This window comes from Struthio camelus, chromosome 1, assembly GCF_040807025.1.
Source record: "Struthio camelus isolate bStrCam1 chromosome 1, bStrCam1.hap1, whole genome shotgun sequence".
NCBI lineage: Eukaryota > Metazoa > Chordata > Aves > Struthioniformes > Struthionidae > Struthio > Struthio camelus.
The window spans coordinates 58355961-58381350 of record NC_090942.1 but is presented as its reverse complement, the minus strand read 5'-3'; the positions used below and the strand labels follow the sequence as shown (position 1 = coordinate 58381350).

The window sequence follows — 25390 nt, the reverse complement described above, 5'->3', positions numbered from 1 at the left end:
CAGACAAAGGTGGATATATGATACTTATTCCCTTGGGCTTACAGTGACATTTTCCCGTTTTTCCCGAAAGAGGTCTGCCGCCTGAACGCGTTGGGTGGCAGCACTGGCTTGTGTGCCATTGCTGCCGCCCCGGTGTTTGCTGGCACCTGGCCCCAGGCACCCTTCAGCTGCCCGGTCTTTGCCTAGCTCCCTTGGTAGGTTTCGACCTGAAGATCAGCCTCACTAAAGCTGCCACCCCCGCCTGCCAGCCCCATGTCTTTGCACACATCCTTTGCAAGTGTGAACCTTGTGCCCGGCCCCTAGCTCTATTTGGGTGCATGCCCGCACGCCCGAAATGAGGCACTTAAGCAAGCCAAGCCCTGGGCGCTGTCCCGGCCGTAGCATTTAATCCCTGCAAAGCGCTGCCCGCCTCGCCACGGGCACGTGTGTGCAGGCACTGAACACTGTGCACCGACAATGGCAGGAAGTGTGCACGGTCTTCAGACTCCCTGAGCCTGATGCCCACCAGGCTCGTTCAGCATCTCCAGGGCTGCTGACCTCTGCAGGATGCTGTTGCTCGGTGGGTGGGTGCCCAGCTGCGTGGCCTCCCCTTCTTCTTGGGGCCACCACCCCAGGCTGTGTCCTGGATTCCCATGTCCTGGCACACGGAGTCCTTCTTTCTCGGTCCATTAGTTTGTTTCCACTGCCATGTCCAGTGACAGGCTACAGAGTCTAAAAGCTATATTAAAAGGCAGGTCAATACCAGCCCCTGTTTACTCCCTCCAGGGAAAATAAATGAATAATAAAAAGACAGAAGGAGGGACTTCATTAATTAGCAATGGGGAGGAGAGGTGAGACAGGGATACACATGGGAAAATAAGTAGAAAATGAGGCTGTATATCAAGTCATACATTGGAAAAGCCAGGATCCATGAGCTCCTGTCCCCGCTCTCTGCAGAACAGGAGGAGAAGGATGAATGAATCATTGCTGTCACACTCAGGGAGGCATCAGAAACCGTTTCCTTTCCATTCTCTCCCCCTCTCCTGATGCTCTTCTCTTCAGCTGTCACCTGTCTGCTCTTCTTTCATCCTACTGCTTGTTCGTCTTTCTTTCTCCTTGAGAGGCTTGCCAAAGGCCTCGATTTGGCAAGCCTGCCGGGGTTTCAGATCACTGTTTAGGATGCAAATCAAACCAGTGCATTCAGAATCACTGTCTGCATGCAGGGCAGCTTTCCAGAGCAGAACCTACATACCAGGAAAGAAATGGCCAAGTCTGGGCCCCAACCCATCCTGTTAGTCTATCCCCATTCTCTAACACTTTCCTCTATTTCCTCATTTTCTCTTCTTTTTTCCTTCCTCCTCCCTTTCCTGCCTGCTATGTCTGCTACTCCCTCTCATTCCTTCTATTTCCTTCCTCTCTTTTCTGCTTCCTTCCCCCTTCTTTTGCTTCTTCTACTAATTCCAAAATGATACCAAGATGTTGATTTCATGCTTTGTAGATCAGGGATTAAAGTGGGAGGTCATTCCTTCAGCCAGTTCCCCTATAGCACAACTGTTGGTTGCTCAGAGCAGCTCTTTAGCTACCTGTTTATCTTTCTGTCCTCATGTCCTCTGCAGTTTTGAAGGAGTGTTTATGCTGCTCTCAAAGGAAAAGAATCACCAGGTTTTCATGTCTTCTGTGAAATGACAGCAAAGCAACGCTACATTTCTAGCTCTAGCTGATGCCCTCCCTCCCTTTCCCCCAGTTCTTATATGGCTTCTGGCAGAAGTTTGGGGTTTTTTTTTGTTTTGTTTTGTTTTTGAACCCTACATCTAAAGCAGTGTCTTGTATGTCTCTGCGTCTTCATCAAGCATATCTATAACCCAGCTGGTGCTTCCTCAGGCAAAACTCCTGTTGTTTCCAAAGTGAGCAGAATGGAAATGTTTGACCTATCACTATTGATAATGTTAACACAAATGCTTCCCTCCCTCCATACGTTTTGTATCCAACATGTCTTCTCCCAGGGCAAATTCTTTGAGCCTCTTTGTGTAGATCTTTAACAAAAAGGTCCAGAACAAGGGAGCCCTCATACTGGAGCTTCTGGGCATTAATGCCAAGCAAACAGCAGACGCTAGCACTGATAACACTCATCGGTCACTATACCAGCCTGCAGCCTTGGGGTTGCTCTTTTGCTTCCAAACCGTCCCCTGGGATATTAGACTTTATTAAAAATAAATAGTTACAAATTCAGTTTTACAGCTGATGGCAGCAGGGAGAAGAACAGAGGAGGTGAAAGGAGCAAGTAGAGTGTCTGCTGTCCAGTCAGGTCGGTTGTCTGTCGTCCCGGCGGTGCTGTGCCAGTGAACAGTTTGAGTGTGTAAACACAGGGCCCCGTCTCCTCTGCCAGGCATCTTGGGAGAGAAGCAAAAAGCGTTTTTCAGAAGGACTGGGAGAACTGGGTGTGAGTGTGGGGAGCCAAGCTGCTTCTGGAAGTGACAGATGCCGAAAGCCAAGGAGAGTGCAGTGTAGGCTATGTACAGTGTCCTTGTCTCCTAGCTTGGCATTTACAGTGGAAGAATATGGATTTCAGTTCTTGATCTGTTTTATACACAAAAAGAGTCATGTGCAACAAGCAATAAACATGCAAGTAAACCCCTCCCGCAAGATCCTTCCCCACTCCCTCCAGGATCCCTAAACTCTCCTGTCCACCAGGATCCCTCAGCTCTCCTATCCATCCTCATCTGGTCACTGCTTAGGTATCACTCCTCTCCTAGTGACAGTCATGACTCTTGATAGCCATGGGGCTTACCCATGTCGAAAGGGGACAGAAAGTCTGTCATTGTCTAAGCAGCAGAAGTAATTGCTGTGGCTCCCAGTCTGTCTGTGGAGGGCATGGACTCTGTCATCTCCCCAGAGGTTGGAAACCAGATGTGCTACTCTTCTGTCCCTGGTCAGGAAATGGGTCCTAGCACAAGCTGTGCACACTGGAAGGAGGGTAGTAGATCCTCACTCCCCTTCCAGGTAGCACGTCTTCATGGGAAAGGGAGTACGTCAGAGCAGCTCCAAGACTCGATGTACTCAGGGGCTGAGAGGTGGTCACGGGAAGCTTTTTTTTTTTTGAGGGGACTTATCCAGCTACGTAAGGGTGCAGAATGGAAGAGGAGATGGTGGGCAACGGGTGTGGAACAAGGAGGCAAGAGGAGCTAGATGGCCGACTCCCTGCGGTATGAAATTGTATCTAGGGGCAGAGTCGCCTGGAGCCGCTCCAAATCCAGATGGCTTCCAAAATCCATCATCTGGATGACACCTCCCTCTTCCTTTGTGCTGCCCCCTAATGCCACACCCACTTCATCATCATCTTCGTCTTCGTCTTGACTGACAAGAGCCAACTCGTTCTCGTAGCAGAAGGCACTGGGAGGTGGAGGAGAAGGTAGGATAGTCATCTTGCTTTCTTGCAGCTCCCGGGCTGAGCAGCAAGGTGTGCCAGCCACCTCGTAGGTCTTGTGAAAGCGTGAGTAATCCACCTTGTAGTGGTTCTTCTCCTCAAACACAACTGGCTCAAAACGGTGGCCCCAAAGGATTTCACTGGCAAGGTAAGAGCTTCGTGCCTGTGTGGTCATGGCTGTGGCTTCTACCATCCCCTCCAGGATAACAACGATCTCAAAGTTCTCTGTCTCCAGCTCCTCTTTCCCAATCCCATAGAGCGGGCTCTCCTCATCGATCTCATGAACAATGATAATGGGTGAGACCAAAAATATGCGGTCGAGGCCCACATCGTAGCCCACATTGAGGTCCCGCTGGTCCAGGGGGAGGTATTCCCCTTCCTCTGTCATGTAGGGCTTGATGAGCTGGGCCCGGACATGGGCTTCCACAATGTGACTCCTCCTCAGGTTGCCCACTCGCCACATGAGGCACAGTTTGCCATCCCTCACAGAAATGACCGCATGGTGACTGAAAAGGAGGGTCTGGGCCCGTTTCTTGGGCCTTGCCATCTTGGCCATGATGGTGCCAATCATGAAGGAGTCAATAACGCAGCCCACGATGGACTGGACCACAACTGCCATGATGGCCAGCGGGCACTCCTCAGTCACACAGCGGAAGCCATATCCAATTGTCGTCTGGGTTTCCACTGAGAAAAGAAAAGCCCCTAAGAAGCTGTTCACATGCATGATGCAGGGCTTGAGGAGAGAGGGGCCACCCCCCACTGCTGGTGTGTTGAGGTCACCATGGAAGAAAGCGATGCACCAGAAGAGAAAGCCAAAGAAGAGCCAGGAGACAAGGAAGGCGGCGGAGAAGATCATAAGCATGTACCGCCAGCGCGTGTCCACACAGGTGGTGAAGATGTCGGCCATGTAGCGCTGAGACTTGTTGCTCAGGTTGGCAAAATAGACGTTGCACTGGCCGTTCTTCTTCACAAAGCGGTTGCGGTGCTTCCGTCGGGGGGCATGGCCCTTCCCGTTCCGGCTGTGTCCGTTCATGCTGCCCAGCGCAGAGACCTTGTGTCCATCCTCTTCAGTGGAGACAATGCTATACCTGGAAAAGAAGAAACAGACATTTCAAGTAGAAGTATATAAAGAACAACAACAACACCTGAGACAGCGAGGGCAGGAGAAACATGGATGGCTGACAGAGCAGGGTTCTGCTATGACACTGCGGTGAGGAAATTCATGACAGCACATTTCCTTGGTTGTTTCACGAGGATGCTGCATTGACCACATTGGTGGAACCCAGCTGCAGTATTTGTCGTGTTGCTACCAGGAGGTTAAATCTAATCTTAAGTCCTGACAGGGCAGCAAAGTAAGAGAAACTTGCAGCACAGTGCTACCTTCTGGCCTTTGATCTAAGGAAGGACACCAAGGCTTTGAATCGTGACTGCAAGTGGGACAACTAAGAAGCCTGAGAGCAAGTGCCTGGGGTCTAGTAACATTCTGGCCCTGAGATTATATAAGGCTGGGAGTTTCTATTTTCTCCTCTGCTCTCCCCACTTATTTCATTGTGTGTCTGTGACAATGTTTATACACTTTTTGCATTCAGGACAATTCTGTTGCTACAGCAACGAGTGTGGCTCCCAGCATCCCGCATCCACAGCTAAAGGTGTAATTTGGACATCAACAGCCAAAGTGCTGGGAGCAACTCCCCCCTTTCTGGGAGCTGGTTGCCCCTCCTGCTCCCCTCCCCTGCAGACGGCACCATCCCTTTCCCTCTCCCCCGCCAGGAGAAAGCAGCTCTCGAGAGCTCACACACAGCTTGATCTAAAATCACAGATATTCCTAAAAGACGTGGTCACAGAAGATGCTCTGACCACGGAGGAAATCAAGTGGCTGCCTCCCAAGCGCAGGGACCCACCAAAATGACTCTCCTCTCCTGACCACCAAGTTGTGGTCTCCCAGGACCCCTTGGGCTGGCAACACTTCCCCTACTCCCAAGCCACCCACCATTGTTGGCATGTCAGCTGAAGTCCTCCAACATGGGCTCCCTCACCCTGGAGCCAGCTACTCCTTGCTTAAATGCGACAGTTTCTTCAGGGCAACTTAACAGCTCCAAAATCATCCACCTTTCTCTTTTCGTTGAAAAAGGAAGTAGGGGGAACATACACAGCTGAAATTGTGTCTTCTGGTAAAATGAGGCTTCCGCAGTGCTGCTGAAATCCATGATTTCTTGGCCAGGGTTGGTGTCTGGCACCATGTCCACCCTTTTCTTTTCCTCCTCTATAGCAGCTGACCCTGCTGAGACCCAAGAGTTCCCCACACATATGGCATCTTTCAGATTGGAGCAGGAGAAAGGAGCCTTAGCTTGGGGCCGAAAAGCCCCGGCAGGTAATTTGAGAGGAATGTAACGTGAGACAGGCCACAGATTGGAGGGATCAGACAAGGAGGCCCAGGCCAACAGGGACAGCAACAGTCCTTGAGATGAAGATTACTCACCGGTTGACTCGGACGCTGCCCATGGCTTGCTTTATCATCAGGTGTCAGGGGGCGGTGGGAGCTGGGTGAGCGTGGGATCTCATGCAGCAGCACTCACATGGGACAAGGCGAATCTAGGTTTCACCTCTGGTGAGCTGAGGCCTGTGCTGTCATTGCGATTGCTCCTGGGCATGTGCCTTACAAAGAAGTACAAAGGAAAACCCTGTCAAAGCCTCCCCCAAAAGGATCCGTCCCAGGCCAGGAGTGGAGGGCACACAACTCCCAGCCTTTTATTTTCCACTGGGGAGGGACCTGGTGGTTTCTGTGGAACACCACACTGCCGCCTAGCTCCAGCAGGTAAAGAGCTGACAGACACAGTCCTGGTTTACACACACACCATGGCAGCCCTCAGCCCCTGCACTTTCCAGCCAGCTGAAGCCCCTTGCACCTGATCCAGGGAGAGCTGCAGGGCAGGACAGCCACCGATCTCCAGATCAAGGACGCAACAGTTGAGCAGCTTGCAAGGCCCCTGCCCTGAGCCATTATATTAATATCATAGCTTACACTAGGACAAGAGCTCAGCCAGTCTAAATACCTACACACACACACACACACACACACACACAAGGACTACTGAAGCACAGACAAACACAGCAGCTCTCAAGGATCCCTGTCAGCCCAGCCTGACCCAGAGGAGATCTATTTCCAAGGAGCAGAAAACATCCCTCCCATTCCAAAGACGAGAATAAAAGCAATTGGTAGAGCCGCAAAGGAGAACTGATGCAAAGGAAGAGCTTAGAAGTAGCCAAGGAGAAGCCAGTTAGAGCAAACAGACCTTGCAACATGCCGTGTATACAGCAGCCAAGGAGGTGCTCCGCTGTAGAGCCCTGGGAGAGAACGTCCAGCAGATGTTATGTCCCGACTCAGTCCCTCCTGAACTGAAGAACTAGGAAACTGAAGACTCAAGAGATGACCTATCCCACCTGCCCAGGGCTGTTGGGAAAGGAAAGGCAGGGAGGGGGTGATGACTCACAGATTAGGAAGGGCTTTGTACACCTATGCTAATCCTGCACTGTATCCTTTGGATTACAGCAGCCAATGCAGAGCACAGAACGCAGACACAGCCAGCCCATTCGCTCACTCCCAGCCTCACCAACAACCAACTAGCGGTTGCCATCTCTGGGTCAAATCCAAGGTCTGGAGCTCTTTGCAAGTGGTTATGCCTGGACAGAAGAAAGGAACAGCAGGCGATACTGTCAAGAATGTAGAAGCTGGTGAGAACCATCCTTGCCTCATCATCATTGTTGCAGAACAGGGCTTCATGTGGCTATGGGTGACCACCACTTTCCCCAAATTAGAAACACAGACCGGAAGGCAACAAGTAAGGAGTTCCAGACATCCCCTCTGAAGTACAAGCACTGCTGTTGTCATGTCTAGGATGAAGTTTAACAGCAGTCTCTCCTCCAGAGACCAAGGTTACTGGCAAGGTTTGAGCCCTGTGGCAACTCAGCTGTGGTTGTTCAAACCAGGGATGCTACGGGACCGTGAGAAGGCAGCAACCCTGTAGTTCACCACTCATCAGATTCAGGTGAAGGTGAACAGCTGCCCAAAAATTCCCGTCAAGAAAAAGCACATCCAAGTGAAAACAGCCACACCGAGCTCTGCCAACATCCACCCCCCCTCACCACCCTACAGCATCCAAGTCTTTAAGAAGGGTCGGTACAGCCAGATGTGGGAAATGCTGTTGCGCAGTTGGGCAGTCTACAGGAGAATTAGGGTTGGTAAACCTAAAAATCATCAGTAATGTTGAGGGAGTTCTAGGTGATGAAGAAATGTCGCTTTGTACCCAGAGATGGCCTTGCTAGGATTAAGCTAAGACATATCCTCAGTGATTACATGGGGAGTTTGAACTGCGAGGTCCTGCCCCCATTACACTTCTTTAGCAAGTGACAAAAGGCAGGCAATTCAGGGGCACTCCTCTATGCCAGCTCTAGGCAGGAGAGGAAGGGCATCCTCTCCAACCGGTGTCATCCTTTGCCAGCCCTGATAAGTCAAATGCACCCTTAGCTAGCACTGACACTGATATGAGAGGAAAGACATCATCACAGTTCACATTTGGATATGTCACAATTTCCTAAAAGCTCCTGAACAAACCTGCCCCATCCCTTGCTGCAGGAGTGGAGGCAAAAGTTCCAAAGAGGCTTCAGATTTAAGAGCTGGATGGTGGCTGGCTCCAAAAGAAGTGGAAAGAGGGTCTAAGGAACTTCTACTCATTGTAACTGTGTGCAACAGCACCCAGATATCTGCTTCTTACCTCCCCCAGCTCACCAGGAAGGGGCAAAGGAAATAGATGAAATGCAGGTACAACAAGGGTTTTGATTGTCTCTTATACCAGCTGGTACAACTAAGCTAAGGGATGTGCACACTGTTAAAGAGTAATAAATACATCCCATGCCGGATATAATAAATCTCCTGGATCCCACAAAGGAACTCAAGTCAAACCAGTCAAAACTGTTGCATGGCCTCTTGCAAAGAGCCCCCTGCCCACTGTAGACTGGGCCTTGTAGCCCAAAGCCGAGGATATATTTAGGCAGGAAGAGAGAGAGGAAATTATAATGCTGCAGTGCCAGAACAGAGCATCAGCAGCTAAAACTACATCAGTACCTGAAATTCATATTTAATCACAAAAAAAGTATTTCTATGAAGGACAAAGGCTGCCTATTCACACACACATTCCAGCATATGAAAGCAAGTGTTTTTAGTACAGGCTATTGTGGGAGACCTGTGGTCTCAGTCCATACACTCATCCATAGGACTAGCAGAGAATTTAGTTCAAAGACCATCTTCTGCTTCAACTTCAGAAATCTTGCCTGTAGATTTAAGGAGTTCAGCAACAAAATGCAGCAGTTCTGTTCCAGACACCAGCTGTCTGATGGACGAGTTTGCACCAGTTATTATCCTGTGGAGATTCTGCAAGGCGATATCTATGTTTTGCTTCATTGACCCCAGGTCAGTAGTTTGGCCAGCTCTCAGGCTTTCATTCTCCACCTTGAAACTCTCCAGCTCTCCCTGGAGAAGAAACATCTCCCGCTTCAACTTTTCCACATTATTTTCTGCCTCCAGAGCCCTCTGGGTCATCAGCTGGAGACTCCGTTCAGTCTGCTGGACAAGGGACTCTAACCCTTGGGCTTCTCTCTCCTCTTTGACCATATTGGCTTTCAAACGCCTCTCCAGGCTCCTCACCATGCGTGCTTGGCTTTCTGAGAAGCTCTGCATGCTCCTGATCTTCCACCTGAGCATGCAGTTCTCCTCCCTGAGCTCTTCGTAGGTCAGCTGCAGGGAAGGGAACTCCCTGTCCCCGATGGACTCTTCATGGAGCGCATGGGGGTCTGCTCCCCTCGTGTGTTCGGGGTATGCAAGATAAGGGTCACTGGCGTGGACCCATGGGGCAAATGCTTCCACCTCCAAGTGCTTGCCTGGGTTATGTTGGAAAGAGTCATAGGAGCTGGATGGTGCCATGTTGGTGACTCTGGACCCATGTGATCTTTCATGCACAGGAAGGTGATAGCTCCTGGTCCAGCTACTGTCTTCATCTTCGGACAAGCTGCCAGACATTCCCGTGTCTTTGTAGAATGGTTCCTGAAACTCCTGACCATCCTCTTCAAGTTCCAGTGCATGCCTGGCCAACCTCTTGGCATACATTCTATTTTTCACTCCTTCGTCTTTCAGTGTGCAAGAGTGCCTGGGTTTTAGAAAACCCTTTAATGAAAATGGAATGGGTTCACCTGGATCGTCCAGCTGACTGTCGCCTGAGTTGTCGTGGCCCTTGCACTGGGATGTAGGAGGTGTGGAGTGACAGAGATAGCTGGGTTCTTCGTTGTCATCATCATCATCGTTATCCAGGCCTTGAGATTCTGGGCAGGCCCTCTCCAGCGCCCCAGAGATGACAAGCGGTCGTGGCATTTTCAGGATGCTGTGGGCTGTGGCAAACAACAGGATCCAAATTACCCTCAGCCCAGGTCACACAGGCAGATTACACTGGCAACTGTTGTGCCAACCTCTGCAGCAGCTCCTTTAGCCTCAGTGACACTCATGGGGGAACAGGCAGGCACAGAAATCCCTCCATTTAGATCACCAGTGTGTTCAGGTGTGTGTGGGAGAGAGGGGAGGCTGCAGGGAGGGGAGAACCAGGCATCTCCATGGTCCTCCAAGATCTATGATGTCATCATGTGACTTCATTGCATGTTGTGATGTCATGACCAGGGGAGAGAGAAACCGATCAATTAAAACAGTACTTCCTGACACTGAGACGAGCCAAATTCCTGTGGTTGCAGAGCCAGCGCTTGTTCAGTCATACTGCCAGTGAGTAGAGAGGAATTTGCAAAGCAACCTGAAACCTGGCGCGTTCATGGAGTAAAGGGACTGGGCCAGATCCTGGGCAGGCAATGTGAGGCAGGAGGGGGACAGTGTCCAGCAGGCTACTGGCAGAGTGCAGGTTGGCTGGGGGAGGACAAGGAGAGAGAGCAGTCTTTGGCAGAAAGAGAAGGCTACTGGCATTTTCGTGCCAGGGCTAGCACTAGTCAGACATAGGAGAAGGGGACCAGGCTAGTGAGGCGGGAATGTGCTCAATAAAGCACAGTCAGGGGAGTGGAGACTGATGCTATGAGAGGATCAAGGGCAGTGAGAGAGCGTGAATCTGATTTTAAGACAGACAGATGTCTTTTTCTTTTTTTTCAGAAATCTGGCAAAGCAAACCTCTAACCTTGTAAAATCCACCCCCTCCCTGCCCCAGGAGGCAGTGTCAGTAGCTTGCTGTCACTGCGCAAGCATGCTGCACCTTCTTCTCCTAGAGCATCCTGCAGCGGGCACGTTCTCATAGTCACCTGGCCGGCAGTGCCCCCTCCAGCAGGGAAACTGGATGGGTTTTTCGAGACGTCTGGGCAAAAGACATTGCCCTTGCTGCCTCCTGTGAAAGGGGCTGGGGAGTGTTTCCCACTAAAGAGGAGTCAGTCACAGGACTGCGAGACAGAGCGATGGGAAAGCACCAGCGCTTTGGATAGAGGCATCGCCCCAGAGCAGGCTGGCCGCGGATGGGTCCGTGCTGTGGTGCAGCTGATCTGATTCATCCTGTGCTGCCAACTGGCACAGGGAAGCATTACTAATACTGGGCGCCGCAAACTAGGAACGACACAAGCCAGGAGACAAACTAAAATAAACCCACTTACCACTTCCACCCCAACACGCCCCCACAACGCTCGGTGCCGCCATGGGAAAGACAAACAAGCGAGGAGCCCTGGGGCTGGGGGCTGCCGCTGGCAGGCTTTAGCCCTTGGAAAAGCTACTCTAGGCAGTGATGTAGCCACGCTCCTTCCTCAGGGGCTGGTTTCTTGGGACCACCACTGACATCCCTGCCTGCAACACTGGGTCCACAGCTCTCCAAGACCAGTGGCTGTGCCAGGGGCCAGTGGCCATGCCAGGAGCCTAGAGCCTGTCCGCTGGTCTGAATCTTACACATACAATCTGGGCCCACACTCTCTGGCATCTTCTTCACTGTTCATGCCAAATAACAAATGGATATGAAGCAGGTAACCTTCCTCCACTGAAACTTGAAACACAAACAGGTGGAATAGGAAAGGCCCAAAGAGGTCTCTGGTGAAAGGGGATAATAATGTTGTCCTTAACCAGCAGATGTGCTCAGGCACCCATAGCGTGCGGGATGCTGGCAGCTGCCTGGGGCCCAGCAAGGGACCGGGGGAGGAGAGGCTGGCTGAGGACAGCAGTGAAAATCCCTGTCTCATGGGACTCTGCCAAAGGACCTTTCTCGGAGCTGGCTCTACCTCACTGGGACCCACATGTGGAGGTGGGAAACTAGGGAGCTTGGTGGCAACTCCTGGTGCATGGGACAAAACCTTGCCGGTAGATGCAGCACAGGGCACAGCAGGTGAGAGCACTCTGGGAGATGCTAGGGAGGAGACTGCAGGCCTGACAGATGCCTCTCTATCCCTCTGCCCCCCCATCTCTGGTGTACATGAACGCCCACATGTTTCTTTGCCTGAGGAAGCCCCCCAGCTCTTTGGGAGACAGCTGGGTGCAGCCACAGTATGGTCATCATGTTCTCTATCTTGCAGTATTTAAACCGTCAGCCACATACGAACTGTGGGCCTCCAGGGCCCTACGAACACACACCTCTACCCCCAAGCTACTTAGAGTCCAGCTATGCCTGACACCCCCTCATATCACTGCCACTCACCAGCAGACAACAACTATCCTACCCTTACAGCATAAGACTACGGGGCCAGCAAATCATTCATGTCCAGCGCTGCGTCCTGGACTGCCCTTCCCTCCTTCTCCACCAACTTTCTCCCCCCAGCACCTCACGTTTAGCAAAGCCAGTAACAGCACAGCCATACTGCAGTCATTCCTGACTCCTCGGTTGACACTGTGTGCCATGCTTTAGCTGCACGAGCAAACTCACCAGCACACGCCAGCAGCCCAGGCGCTGCTCTGACCTCGAGCACACGAGTGCAGTCAAGATGTTCTCGGCACCACTGTGTCAGTGGTGCCTCTTGCTGTCGCTTTCCGAAGGATCTGCGGGCTAATAATAAAGGCAGTGCGCATGGTGCTGATGCAATGCCTCCATCACTAGATCCCTGTACACCCCACTCTATTGGTGCAGCACTTTACACGTCCTAGGTTTTCTCCAGCTCCTGCCAGAGCGGATCATATTTGTCAATCTTTTCTTAAATTTGCGATGGAACATTCTCATCAAACAGAACAGAAATGTCCACGCTGAAGCACTCCCCCACTTCTCTTTTTATAACAACCATATCTGGTGTTCTAGGACATACACCATGAACAACAATGATGGAAAAATCCCACGATATTTTTACACTTTTATTCTTCGCTTTATCTGGTCTCGTCTGGCAAATGCTTCTCTTTTGTCTGTGGTCAATACTGCTCTCGCAGTGGCCACTGTGTTGCACCACCCAACCGGTTGTGCCACGCTTTGTACCTTTGTTCCTCTCAGCAGCTCTGCATCGTGGTCACACAGAGATGTCACTTTGTTTTGCGATCTGGATCAACAGATCCATATGCAGAGCGCAGGCATGGTTACAGCATAGCAGATGCCTGCCTACTTCTTGGGGAGTCTGGATGGACCGTCCAGGTCTTGGGGCAAGGTCTTGCAGACCCAACCACGTTCATCTTGGGGCTGCTTTTCCTCTCCGCCTTCTCTAATTCCAGCCTCATGGTCGGACATCTAGAGAGCTTCTCCTTTCCTTCCAGATATTCGGGGAGTTGATGTCAGAGATCATGGGGCAGTTTAAGCTTGATACAATGGAATAGCTGCTGCTGTGGTGCCTTTGGTCTAGCTAGCTGCAAGAGGCAGCGCCCAAATTCTCACCACTTGCGGTTCTTGTCAAACCACACGATGGTCACAGCTCCCCGGAGGGCTCGGTGCTAGGTGCTGTACAGCCACACGCGAAGACGCAGTCACTGTGCAGGAGAGTTTTACCATAAAAAAAGGAAAGTGACATATGGAAGGTGAGGGGAGGAAGCTGTAATCAACTCTATACCATTTTTATATACACACTTCTGCCTTTTCGCTCAATAATTATAAATAGATCAAGTAAGTGCCAACAGTCCCCATCTGCCCTGCAAGGCATGATTAGCTGACCAATTTCTTCAGGTGTTCTGTTCTCTAAACAAGGATTTTATTATTGTGCCTCGGCCCAGTTTGTATTTTGGGGTGGAGTGAGAGGGGGGATTTTTTTTTTTCCCCCTGGAGCCTGGGGACGGGTAATATGAAAACAAACCAAAATGATTTGAAGTTAAACCATCTCAGTGTGTGACTCAGAGCTATTCATAGCTCCTTGAAGCCAGCTGCAGCAACAGAGCCAGAAGGATTCTGCCCGTATTATTATTCCAATTACCATCTGAATTAAAAGTTTGAGCAGTGATCAGCCCACATACTGACGGGAGGGGGAGAGAAGAAAGAGAGAGCGAATGAGAGAAAGAAAGAAAGGGAGAAAACACGGATAAAAATGGGACGTCCACAAAGATCCCCAGGATGACAAAGTCAGTGAGAGAGACACAGAAAGGTTACAGCATCCCCACCTCGGCTCCCACGCCTCCCTGCGTGACACAGAGCCCATGTCGACGGCCGCTCCGAGGAGGGCCACAGTGTCCCCGGCGAGGGCACAGGGACCTGCCGCAGGGCTGGCGCCGGCCCGGCAAGCACCAGCCTGCCTCTGAAAGGAGGAGGGCGAGAGGGCCAGAGGCCGGGGCTCGGGGGACACAGAGCAGGGGTGGGAGCGGGGGAAGGAGAGGATGCTGCTGGGGTGACAGACGGGAGAAGTCCTCGCTTGTTCCCGTGGAGTGAGATAGGTGGGTATTATCTTAGTTGCCAGCATCACAGGGAAATTAAATAATTACAGGGCCTTTCCTGGATATTGTCATTGGCCAAAGGGGAGCAGGGGTTTTGTAGCAGCCAGGACCCAGAGCGTGTCCCATTCCCTCCCAGAGAAAGCACTAGGACTGAGATACGCAGCATCAGCCATCCTGCCAAATCGTGAACTGGGCCCTATAGGATGGGTGGGAAAATTGCAAGAGCTTAAAAATTGAACAGACGTAACGTCCCCTAGGTTTCCACTTCCCAGACAACTGGAGTGCTCTCAGATCACATCCTCTAGCTTTGCAGCGCACCCACAAAAGTGAAAACGGCACCTTACCCAATCGCCTCACCCCAAGAGCTGGGGCTATAAGAAACGCACCAAACAGCACAAAACTCATCCTACAGCCACAGCAGCAAACCACGCTGTTACCATATGCTCCTGGCTCAGATAAGAGGTGCCAGTCACAGGCACTAAATCTTCTCAAGAAAGATCTGCATTTACCCCTATATATAGTTCCCTTCACTTGCTCTCTTTATAACCGCAGAAGGGGCTGCACAGCATGGACGGGGCGTCTGAAAGGTGGCGAAACCTCTGCAGCTCCTTTTATTTCGCGCCCTGCCTTCCAGGAGCCTCGCAAAAAGGGAAGGAGGTGAAGACTCCTCCCCCGTCGGAGACCTGCCCTCGCACCCCTTGGCTGCCCGATGGCTATTGCTGCGTCTGTGTCCCCGGGGAGCTCAGAAACACCGGCGCGGTTGTGCCCAGCGTCAGACGCACCTTACACCATGGAGACAGCGTCCGGCTCGGCACCCCGCGCTCCAGTTTTGCTTGCAGCCCGCTGGCTCCGGAGGGAGTCTGAGGGGACGATCATCATAAATGAACCATAGGTCTCATGGGGCCATGGACGCCGGCACGGACCACGCACGCGGGGGCCAGGGCCGGTCCCCGTTTCCTCGGCTCCGGGGAATCGCTGTGTGTTCGTGTCACCGCGGGATTCGGTGCGGCCCCTTGCCCACGCGCAGGCGCTGCCAGCAGCGTTCCCGGACCGCAGTGCCCTGTCGCTCCTCCCTGGTGCAGAGCCCGTCTCGAAGCCCGCGTTGGCCTGGCCATGAGGGTAATCCGCACGGGGACTCACGGTGGCTTTCGGTTAGTCCAGGACGAGGATCGTTATTCATACACGGGAAAAGGGGGGGGTTGATGGGGGGCTAACGTCATCTATCTGTCCACTTTGATCGCAACCCTGACAGGGCAGGGATTTTCTCCCTGTGTCTATGCAAAGTGCCTGGCAAAGCAGAGTCCTAAAAATAGGTTATGAATGATAATAATAATAATAATAATAACAACAACAAAAGTAACAAAGCAAAAAATGAGCAATCCCCGCAGCGACACCCGCTCTGTGCCAAGCCACCATCCGGGAGCGGACGCAATCTCCGCTCAGCACTCAGACACCGCACGAGGGGATTGAACTCAAAGCCGGGTCTGGCCGCTCAGTGCTAACGGCTTCAGCGATAAAGTTAAAACAAAAAAAAAAAAAGAAGTGGCTCCCAAAGCCCCGCGGTGCGGTGTTACTGCACGGTGTTACTGTTGGTTTCTAACACAGAGCCCAACAGAGCCAGCGGTCTCCTGACACGATCCTAACTTCTCCCTGTTCTGCAAGTAATGGGGAAGTTGCTGCCAACTCGTTCTCACCGGGCATCCGAAAACAGCTTAAGCAGGGTCCCAGGTGAGCTGCAAAACCGCACTCTTTCGAAAAGGGGCTTGGGTGTTTTTGAACGGAGCAAATGCCTGACGATCGCTGCTCGTTCAGCCCCGTACAACCAACGTTCCTGAACGATGCCGAGTCTTCGGAGGGCAGCACACATGCGCGCGGCCCTGGCTAAGCCCCACCTGATACCTGTGCTGGGGCAGCCCATTACCAGATCCCGTCCCCCTTTCCCCTCTGCTGCCCGACGCAGCGCCGCAGAGAGGCGGCTGCACCCGGGCCCCGGGGAGCCGACACGCCGGGGAGGCAGCGGCGCCGAGGCCGCCCTTTCCCGTCCGGGAGCTCCGGCGGGCTCGGGCACAGCCAGGGCCGCGCAAAGCGGCGCGACGCAGCAGCGTTCGCGCACGGTCTCCTGCTATGCCTGCCGTTTCTCTCCGTCGTTACGGGTAGTTACGGTCGCGCTGCTACTCCGGGCTGCGTTCCCCTGTTTTTCCACGGGCTTGCTGCCTGCCTACCTGCTTTGGTCAAAAGCATCGCTCGCTGTTACGCTGTGCTGCCCGTAACTTCGGCGCCGGTGGCAGCGTCCGGCAGTGAGCTGCGTGCTGGGTGGCCTCAGCCCGGACGTGAGGCTGCTTTTCGGTCATGGGAGCAACAAGGTCAGAGAGGAGAGGACCTTTGGGGCCACGGAGTCTAGTCCCCGTTGCAGGTGCTCTATCTTCATAACATCACCGAGCTTCTCCAGGGGCCCGAGCACGTGTCTGTCCTAAATGGTATTGCCAGCTCACGCCTGCTTTCCAGTCCCCCTGCTCACGCTGCTGCTACGTGGCAAACGGGGGAAAGGGGTTGGAGCGGGGAAAGGAAGGAGTAATGCCTCTTGTCGTGGGAACGGGGGGAAGACGCAGAGAACGCGTCCACGGCGGCGGGGCCCCTGTGACGTACCCAAACGCTGGCAACCGCTGGTCACCAGTCCTCGTTTCAAACACGGTCACGCCTGCTGTTACAGAAGAGGCCGAAATCAGGCACATCGCGAGTGTCCCCGCCGCTGACCCCTCTGCGTGCGGGCATCTGCCGCGGCCCCGAGCAGGAGGGCAGCAGACGAGAGAAAGGGGAAAACAAAGAGGAGCTGGGGAAAAAGAGTGAAAAAAAGGCAGACGGGAGGGCTGCGCTCGCGTGGCGCGGGGGGGGGCCAAGGAGCGGGGAAAGCACGCCGGGACGCCTGGCTGGCCGCGGCTCTGCTCTGAGCCCCCGGCGGCCCTCCTGGCGGGGCTGGGGACCTCGTGGCTCCGTTAAGTGGATGGCACGTTACGGGGCCAGTTGCCCGTCGGGCTGGCGCTGCCGCCGCTCACCGGGGAGGGCGCGAGGAGAGGCGGCGGGGTCCTCCCTCCGCACCTTTCGCCAGGGACAGAGCGGGAGGAGACGCTGCCTCCTTCGTTTTCATGCCGCGCCAGGCTCTCTCTGAAATGTTTCGGGAGAAATGTTGCCATAGAAATAAAACAGCAGTCCAGATTGCGAGGGGCAGGCCCTTCGTGACGGTGCAGGGGGCTGGCTGGTACTCGGCAGCGCCGGCAGCAGGATTTCCCAGGTCGGAGGTGTGGGGGACTGGAAATCCATAGGATAACTTGCCCTTCCACCTTTCTCTCCCGTCTCCCGCTGACAGCGATCATGGTGCTGTCTGTTCATTATTTGCTATTATGAAGGAGGACTGGGCATAAGAGTGTTTGGACAGTTTGGATTGGGATCTTTAAGGCTAAGTACTGCCGCAACTTAGAAACTTGGCTGGTGCCAGCCCAAGGAGCTTCCCATCCCAGGCGGCAGCTCCCCCCCCCAAAATGCATGGATAGGTCAGTGCCAAACCTGTTCCTAGGGACAAACTGACTACGACAAAGTTCCCGAGAGGACAGCCCCCGAGGTACGCGCATCTCCAGCCACTTGTGATCATCTTTACCCAGGACCGAACTGTGTGTTTCTGCAGAGCAGTGCCCCAGCCGCTCTCCAGCTCTGTGGTCCAAGGCGCTGGGCACAGATGAGTCGTGGGTCCCTCGCTGCAGCCTCACACCGTGGTCTTTCCCTGCTACATTGCCTGATCTACCTGATATCTTTCCCCATCACTTGACAGGCCACGACACTGCCTCGTCTGATGGACAGCATGTTTGAGAGGTCCAAGGGAGAGAATCAACTCAGAAACGTGAGTGATTCAATCTGAAACCCGTCATTTCAGCATGGTTTCATTTGCAGAGACGTTCCTAGGGTCTTGTTTCATCCCTACCTGGATGAGACAAAACCTGGAACAAAAACAAATCTTGAAACCTCAAAATTTGTCATGAAAACTAAGTTACCCTGCTGAAACCCATTCCAAGGCGAGACCTGAGCAAGCATGGGATTCATGGGGTAAAAGCTCATCTCACTGCAGCCAGCTGTGAGACCCTTACCAACGGTGGCAGCATTTCCCACGCTGACCAAAAGGCCCTGAGAAGCCATCGCACGCAGACCGCAGGGTTTCAGCCGTGTCCTCGGTGCGGGCCCCGCGCCTGACCCTGGGCACCAGCCGCGTGGCAGCCTGGTGGTTTCAAAAGCAGCCCCTGCCCATACAAAGCCACTGCCTGACGGAGGAATCACCAGCTCTCTTCAAAAGAGGCTTCAAGCCTGACCATCCCTGGTGAAGCTACCTTGTTTCGGGAGGGAAATCAGCGTCTGTGCCTCTGCGCGCTCCGTTTGAGGACCCTCCAGCTCTTTAAAGTGCGCAGAAGCAGAGCCTTCGGAGAATGTTAATTTAGACCTAAGTGATTTTGCAGCACTGCAAGGAATGCTAAGGCAGCTCCAGTCAGTTTTTACCATTCACAGAAAAATGAGTGTTAGTAGGAGGCTGGGAAGCTGCGCGTTTATGAATAAGGGATCGATCGCTAAGACACAAGCATCCATCTATTGATCCCTGGCCGCTCTGCCGGATTAAACTAACCCAATGGACTAACGTAACAACACAGAAAAGTTGGAACTTGCTGAAGGCGGATTGCTATTAAGCGCGCCGCTGCGCATCGGCATTGATGTCAGCGAGCAGAGGGCGCTGGACCAGGTATCCATTACTGTGTCCTTCGCCCCCCCTCCCCAACACCCTCCCAAGGGCGATGCCATCCCAGAAACACCGCTGTTCTGCGGGGGGAGGCCGGCGGACGAGCCGAACCTGCAGCTCAGCCCGGCAGGGTTAACGGGCAGGCGGCACCGAATAATTCCTCCGAGAGGAGCCGCAGGGGAGGCACTCGTCGTGGGTCAGCGAAAACGGCCTCGTGGCACAAACCCGAGCGAAGCGGGCAGACGCGAAGGGATGGCTTCTGGAGCAGGCACAGGCGAGGCGCCGCACTCCCGAGGGACGTCCCCAGCAGAGCTCGGCGTGGGAAAACAGCCAGAGCGGCCTGCGGGGAACGAGTCCTGCCGAACCACCTCCTCGCTCCCCCGGCTACCACCTCGGCTTGTGGGGCTGGTGGGGGGTTTTCTCAGCTTTCCTTGCCAGCCGGGCTGGGAGGACGCGAGGGCAGGGACTCTTGTCCGTCCCCTGACCAGCGCAGCAGATTGTAGCGCTTGGTTTTGGCATCTGAGGGGAAAGAAAAGGCCGGGGGGGGGGGGAGGGAGGAAGATGGAAGAAGAGAAAGGAGAAGCGCTCCACTCCTTCTCTCCAGATCAACCCTCTCCAGCTCACCCTTTGCACTGCTGCCCTCTCCATCCCTTCCCTACCTCACCCCTCCCTATCGCCTTTGGGCTCATATTTCCCTTATAAAGTACGTATTCCTCCTATACTTATTATTATTATCAGCAACTACAAACAAGGGTGGCCACGTGCTCGGGTGACTCAGGCTCCAGTAGGCGCTACTTCCGATGGCTAAAGAGGAGGGGGCACGTCCCAGCATCTTTGGCGAGACGCGCTCGCCCGCACCCCTCCCTGTCCCCTCCTCGGCTCCTGGTCGCCATTGTCCCCGTCCCACGGGCACGCACGGCCCCTCCACCTTCTGTGGACACCGCTGCAAAGCTGAGGGGGGCCAGGAGCTGCGCACCTGCTCCGCGCGTGGAGGGCCATGCTCGGGCCCTGTCCCCACTGCCGCACAGCCCCACGTGCGCTGCCACGGGCGGCCCTTCGCAGCCAGCTCGGAGCACATCCAGGCGAATTGCAGCGTATTCCCGGCCCCATCGCTGGCCTTGGTTAGCAGACAGCACTGGGTCTCCCTACACTCTTAACCATGCAGGACACTCGTTTCCATAAACATCACAGGCTGCCATCCACTGTCTTTTCTTCTTTTCTGCCCAAGAGAGAGGCAGGGGCTCTTTGGGGGTCACACATCCGCAAATCAAGATGCACAGAGCAACCCGTGCCTCCAACCCTATCCACGCAGCATCGCCTGCCCCGCAGCACGCGGCGTGTCCCCATCCTGCTTCTTTCCTCCTGGGAACAGCATCCCTTTCTGGAGGGGCAGAGGAAGAAGGGAGAGGCCCCAGAGCGGCCATTAGCTTTGCCAGAATAAAGCCGGGGCTGGGTGCTGGGGCTGGGAGACTCCAGGCCTTTGGCAGAGGGGATTTTATAGCTCCCTGCTATTTACCTAAGGGAGAGCGCATTGGGGCTGCTGCTGGTGCTAGGGACCACTGGGGTGACCTGATTCTGTTGTGCAAACCCTCCTGACGAGCCCCGCTCCAACGAGGATGCCAGTGGGGAGCAAGGGCAGAGCTTCTCCAGCATTTTGCTCACAGTTTCCAAAAAAAGGTATCTGGAAGATCTGGGGGATGTCAGACCACCACTGGCAAGACCAGCCTGGCAGAGACTAGAAGAGCTTGAACGCAAAGGAGACAGGGATGAGTTCAGGAGTCCAAACAGCTCCCTGGGCAGAGGGAGAGCCCATGCATCTGCTTCAACCCCCTTCGCGCCTGAGATTGCTGAGGACGGACCCAGGGTTTCCAGGTCCACTCTTCTCTGGGCTGCCTTAGGGAAGTAGCTTGGACCATCGCACATGAGGAGTGGATGGTGGCAGCCAGGAGAAATGGAAGGCAAACAAGACCCAGCCCTGGGAGAGAAGGAGCTAAGAAAACATCAGGAGCTGAAAAAAATGAAAAAGTTACCTGCAAAGTAACCCAAGTCCATGCGTGGAGGTGAAAGGAGCAAAGTTAGGGAGGTTACAAACAGGTGTGTTTCTGCCCCTTCGCACACACGCACTTCGTTTTCTATATTTACATATGCAATGCACACAGTCAACTTTGTTATTCACTGGCACTCACATGAAGCCACGCATATCTCACTAAGTTATATTTATAGCTGTTCCTCAGAGCTAGCGCAGATGAAACAATGCATTATTTTCAGAGGAAAAACCTTCCCATTATCATGCCACGAACGGGAGTAGCGCTAACCAGCACCATCTCTTACCCAGGTCCTGCCGATAGCTGCTCCCTGCTTGAGCTGTGGAGAGCCAACATCAGAGGAAGGGAAAAGCGGGTGATTTCTCCATCTCACCATGAAATGCCTCAGCTCGCCTGGACTGAAGGAATCTGGGAGGTCTCTCTTCAGCCCTCTCTCGCCTCTTTTCTTTCAAGTAGCTACTTCCTCCCCGTGACTTGCTCTTCTCCTAACTCTCCCCTGTTCATGCCAGTGCTCTTCTCCTTCCTCTTCCTCTGCCTCTGCCTCTCTTCAGCATTTTTTGCTCTCAGGAGTTTCCATCCCACGGAGCTCTGATTTGTGGCTGCAGCTTGGTGATGAGTTCTGGTCTCTCCCTTCTGCCTGTTTCTCTCCTTCCCTTTCTTTATTTATCCTTGCCTGCTCTATCCCCCTTCTCTATTTCACAAATTTCTGTGCCGTCTCTACCGGTCTCCCTTCCACTCTTCCTCTCTTTTTCCTCCCGCTCTCTTCCTCTGGCTCTCTCTCCCCCTCTCTGATTGCTATGCAGTCTGTAGCTAAGAAGTCAGTAACTCTGTGGTAGGATCCAACAGCTTTCCGCTACTTTAGCCCATCCTCGCGTGTGATCTCAGAGCCATGGATACACGCTGCAGAGCTGCAATGGGGGAGAGGAGAGTGCAACCGAAAGCAGGGGGAAGCGGCCAGCCCGTAGGAAGCCCCTGGGGAGGCAGGAACTGGCCGCCGGTCTGTTACAAGAGGCTTAAATAGCCATGGCCAGGATTTTTTCCACCTGGCTCCAGAGTGCTGAGCTCAGACCTCGCTCTGAGAAAGGACCAAATTCTCCATCTAAGTCCCCAGCTCTTGCATAGCATTTGCTGGAGGTCTCGGGACATCACCGCAGGTTTCCTGGGCCCCTGAGGCACAAGCGGCTCCCACCTCCCAGCACCTATGGCCAGGCCTTTCTGCTTGGCAACGCCGCTGGCTGTCCTGCCTGGGACAAGCATCATGCTTGGGATGGAAACGGTGGGATGGAGCAACCAGCCAGAGGGGCCCCCAGTTCCTGCCCTCCCCCCTCGGTGTATTTTATGTTGCAGCTCAATGGAGAACTGCTACAAGGCCACCCTTGCAGAGATGCCGAAGCCCCAGAGAGGCGCCAGACATAGAGCCTGCCATCTTCCCCAAGCCATCTACTCATGTGCGTTGGGAGGCGATAGGCTCGCAAGGCCTGCTGCATACATCCAAGCCACTTTCTTCGCCGAGCATCAGCCCTAGGAGCTGTAGCATCACTGTGGAGCTCGTTCAGGGCCTCCAGAGATGCCACACGATGGCTCCGCCACAAATTTTTTCCTGGACATTTCCCCCTGGAGCTTCACTCCCTGCAACATCTCAGGGGCTTTGAAGAGGTCTCTTCTTCAAGGCAAAGGGTGGCAGCGTGGGAGAGGGAGACGCAGGCGGCTTCCTTACGCCAGTGCCAAGTAGTGAAGTTGTCCCTTTAATTTTGGAGGGAAGCCGGAGACTGTAAGTAGGCTGTGACATTGCAGCCACCAGCTACGCGCACGACCTTCCTAAGAACAGCCTTGCACCAGGCCAGCGGTGGCGGCTGGACGTGTTTTCCATCTCAGTGTCTCATCTACCATCCCCAGCGTTAAGACACCAGCGCAAGCCAAATTCTGGTGCCTTCGAAACGAAGCTCTCATTGATCCTTCCTGGAGAGCCACAGGGGAGCCAGCTGTGTCTCCACAGCCTGCGGAGAGCCAAGCTGTCGTCAGGAGACCTCAGCTCGCTGAAAATCTAGAGGGGTCAAAAAAGATCGAAAACCACTGTTTTGATTGTCCCGTGGGTCACTGTCCTGCAGAGATCACACCCTCCCCCCTCCCAAAATCATCCCGCGACCTCCCAGCGCGTGGGATGCAGCCTCGCACAACACGCCGCGGGGACCACCGCCCCCCCAACGCCGCTCGCCCGCGCGCCTCGCCGAGCATCGCCGCAGCGAGCGCAGCCTGCACTTACCTGGGAGAGTAACATCAGGAGAACAGTGTATTTTTAGCATCTCTCAGCACAGATTAGCAGCTGCAAATGGGGAGAGCAGCCAGCATCCTGCCAGCAGCCAGCTCGCCCCAGCCCACCTGCAGCTGCTCCGCAAAGCGCCGCTCGCAAAGCGCCCGAGCAGGAGAGGTCCCGGCAAGCACAGGGGCTGCAGGAAGCGGTGCCGGGCCTTCAGCGGGGGCAGCGCTCCCCCACGGGCCCTTCGGGGTCAATCCCTAGGGCAGGAGGGAAATTTCAGGGCAGCGTGGGAAGCCCCCTGGGACGCCTCGGGCGGGAGGGCACGCGAGGAACAAGTCATGAGACTTGTGTCGTGCACCGGGGGTCCGGTTTCCTTCCCGGTGACTTTATCAGCGAGAGCGCTGCTCACTCTTGCCTCATGCTGACGCCGACGTGGAGAGCAAGCGCGGGTGCCCCGGCCCCTTCCCGGGCTATGCCAAAGCCCCCTCGTGCGACCTGGGGCAAATGGCTGCCTCTCCCGCCGGTGCCACCGAGAGCCTCCTGCCCCGGCTCCGGGATGAGCAAAGCCACGAGGCGCTCGGGGCCTCCAAGCAGCTGCTTAACTTTCATTTTGTTTTTCACCGTCGATCCCTTTCTCTTCTTGTCGCTTGACGCTCCGCATCACTCCGAAACCTCTGCACAGCCGGTCTGGCTGGGAAGGACACTCGAAGCGGGACCGAGACAGGCGGCGCCAGCTGTTGGTTCCCTTCGTCTTTCCGACCGGAGGCCCGCTAGCTGCGCCTCCCGCGCCGCCCAGCGCCCTTCCCGCCGGGCCCGGCACGGCAGACGAGCCGCAGCGCAGCGGGGGCCGCCGGACGGGACCTGGCGGACGTCATCTCCGGGAAGCGGCCCTGCCCTGGCCGCCCCGTCCCCGCACGTGTCCCCCCCGCTCCCCAGGCCGGCCGTGGCCCCGGCCGCCACGGGGCCCGCCGGCCCCGGCAGTGGGGTGGCTCACACTCCCCACCCCCGCCCGTCTCCACCGGCACCGGCTTTAATAAGCAGCGTGGAATATTTTAGCACCTATGGAAAAGCCACCACAGACGGTGGTGGCAGCCGTTGCCAGGGAGACGCTCCCAAAAATAGCCCCACTCCGCCAACCTTTCCCGATGCTGCTGTGGGGATGGGGGAGGCGGAGGGATTGGGGCTGGGGCGGGGGGACGACGCAGGAGCTGCCGGCAAGGCGCACGAGCTCCCGACCCCTCTGTCCCCCGGGGGCTGCCCATGGTCCCCACGTGGCCTGGAGGTGCCTCGAGCTACGGCCCCGAGTGGGAATGGAGGGGGACTCCCGGCCAAGCAGCTGCCCGGGGCAAAAGCCTTGCTGGTGGCAGAAGACATATGCTTTAGCAAGAAGGAAACCTCCCCTTTTCCCCTCCTTCTCCTGGCAAAACAGCTGGGATCAGGGCAGGGCCTGAGAGGGAAAGTTCGGCCCTCGAAGAAGTTGCTGCTCCCTCGCCCAGGGGCTCTCCGGGAGCGTGAGTCCCCCAAACCTGCAAATGGAGAGGGGGAAAAACGAAAATAGAATTTAAAAAAAAAAAAAGAAGAAGAATCCAAATTCCAGTTTTTAATGCCAAATCCCAGCTCCCTCTCCTCCCTGTCACCCTGGCGACATTCCTTGCAGTCGCCATGGAAACGGGAGGCATGGAGAGAGCATCACCGAGCACGGCAGTGGCAGCGCCCGGCATTATTTCGGGAGGCAGGGAGACACCCGGTGCGAGGCGCTTTATGTTGTGGCAGGGAAGGAGGTGGGGAGGAGGGAAGGTTTATTTTTACTTGTTCCCTCTTCGTGTACCAGTTTTTCTTCTTTAAAGCACTCGGTAGCCCGATGCCTCTCATCCTCCCGGCGGCCTTTGCAGGCCCCCCGCTCTGTGGCCTGCAGGGTGGCAGGGGTTTGCATGGTGCATGGGGACATCCTGCAGGGAGACCCCGACTCCACCACCACCTCCCAGCCGGGGCTGGGGGCGCTGTCTTCCCCTCCTCTGTGTTTTCCCTTCGCTTGCTCTGGCTCTAGCGAGCTCTCAGGGACGCTCAG

The 25390-nt window shown here is 54.7% G+C and overlaps 1 protein-coding gene across 5 annotated transcripts; it reads right to left on the bottom strand.

Moving 5' to 3' along the window:
- Positions 1 to 357: 357 nt before the first annotated feature.
- On the bottom strand, positions 358 to 24159 carry KCNJ4 (potassium inwardly rectifying channel subfamily J member 4). 5 transcript variants are annotated; one of them, XM_068942079.1, is made up of 4 exons: positions 23329 to 24137; positions 21352 to 23109; positions 5883 to 6058; positions 358 to 4491 (listed from the first exon to the last, which is right to left on the bottom strand). In XM_068942079.1, the coding sequence occupies exons 3-4, from the start codon at positions 5918 to 5920 to the stop codon at positions 3162 to 3164; spliced, it is 1368 nt and encodes a 455-aa protein (XP_068798180.1). In that variant the 5' UTR covers positions 5921 to 6058; positions 21352 to 23109; positions 23329 to 24137; the 3' UTR covers positions 358 to 3161. The 5 variants fall into 5 exon arrangements, 4 of the variants coding, with proteins under 4 accessions (XP_068798180.1, XP_068798174.1, XP_009663517.1 ...); XR_011140941.1 differs by lacking the exon at positions 358 to 4491 and adding an exon at positions 8526 to 9841 and having other exon boundaries at positions 5919 to 6058; positions 23329 to 24159; XM_068942073.1 differs by lacking the exon at positions 5883 to 6058 and having other exon boundaries at positions 23329 to 24138.
- Positions 24160 to 25390: the final 1231 nt, after the last annotated feature.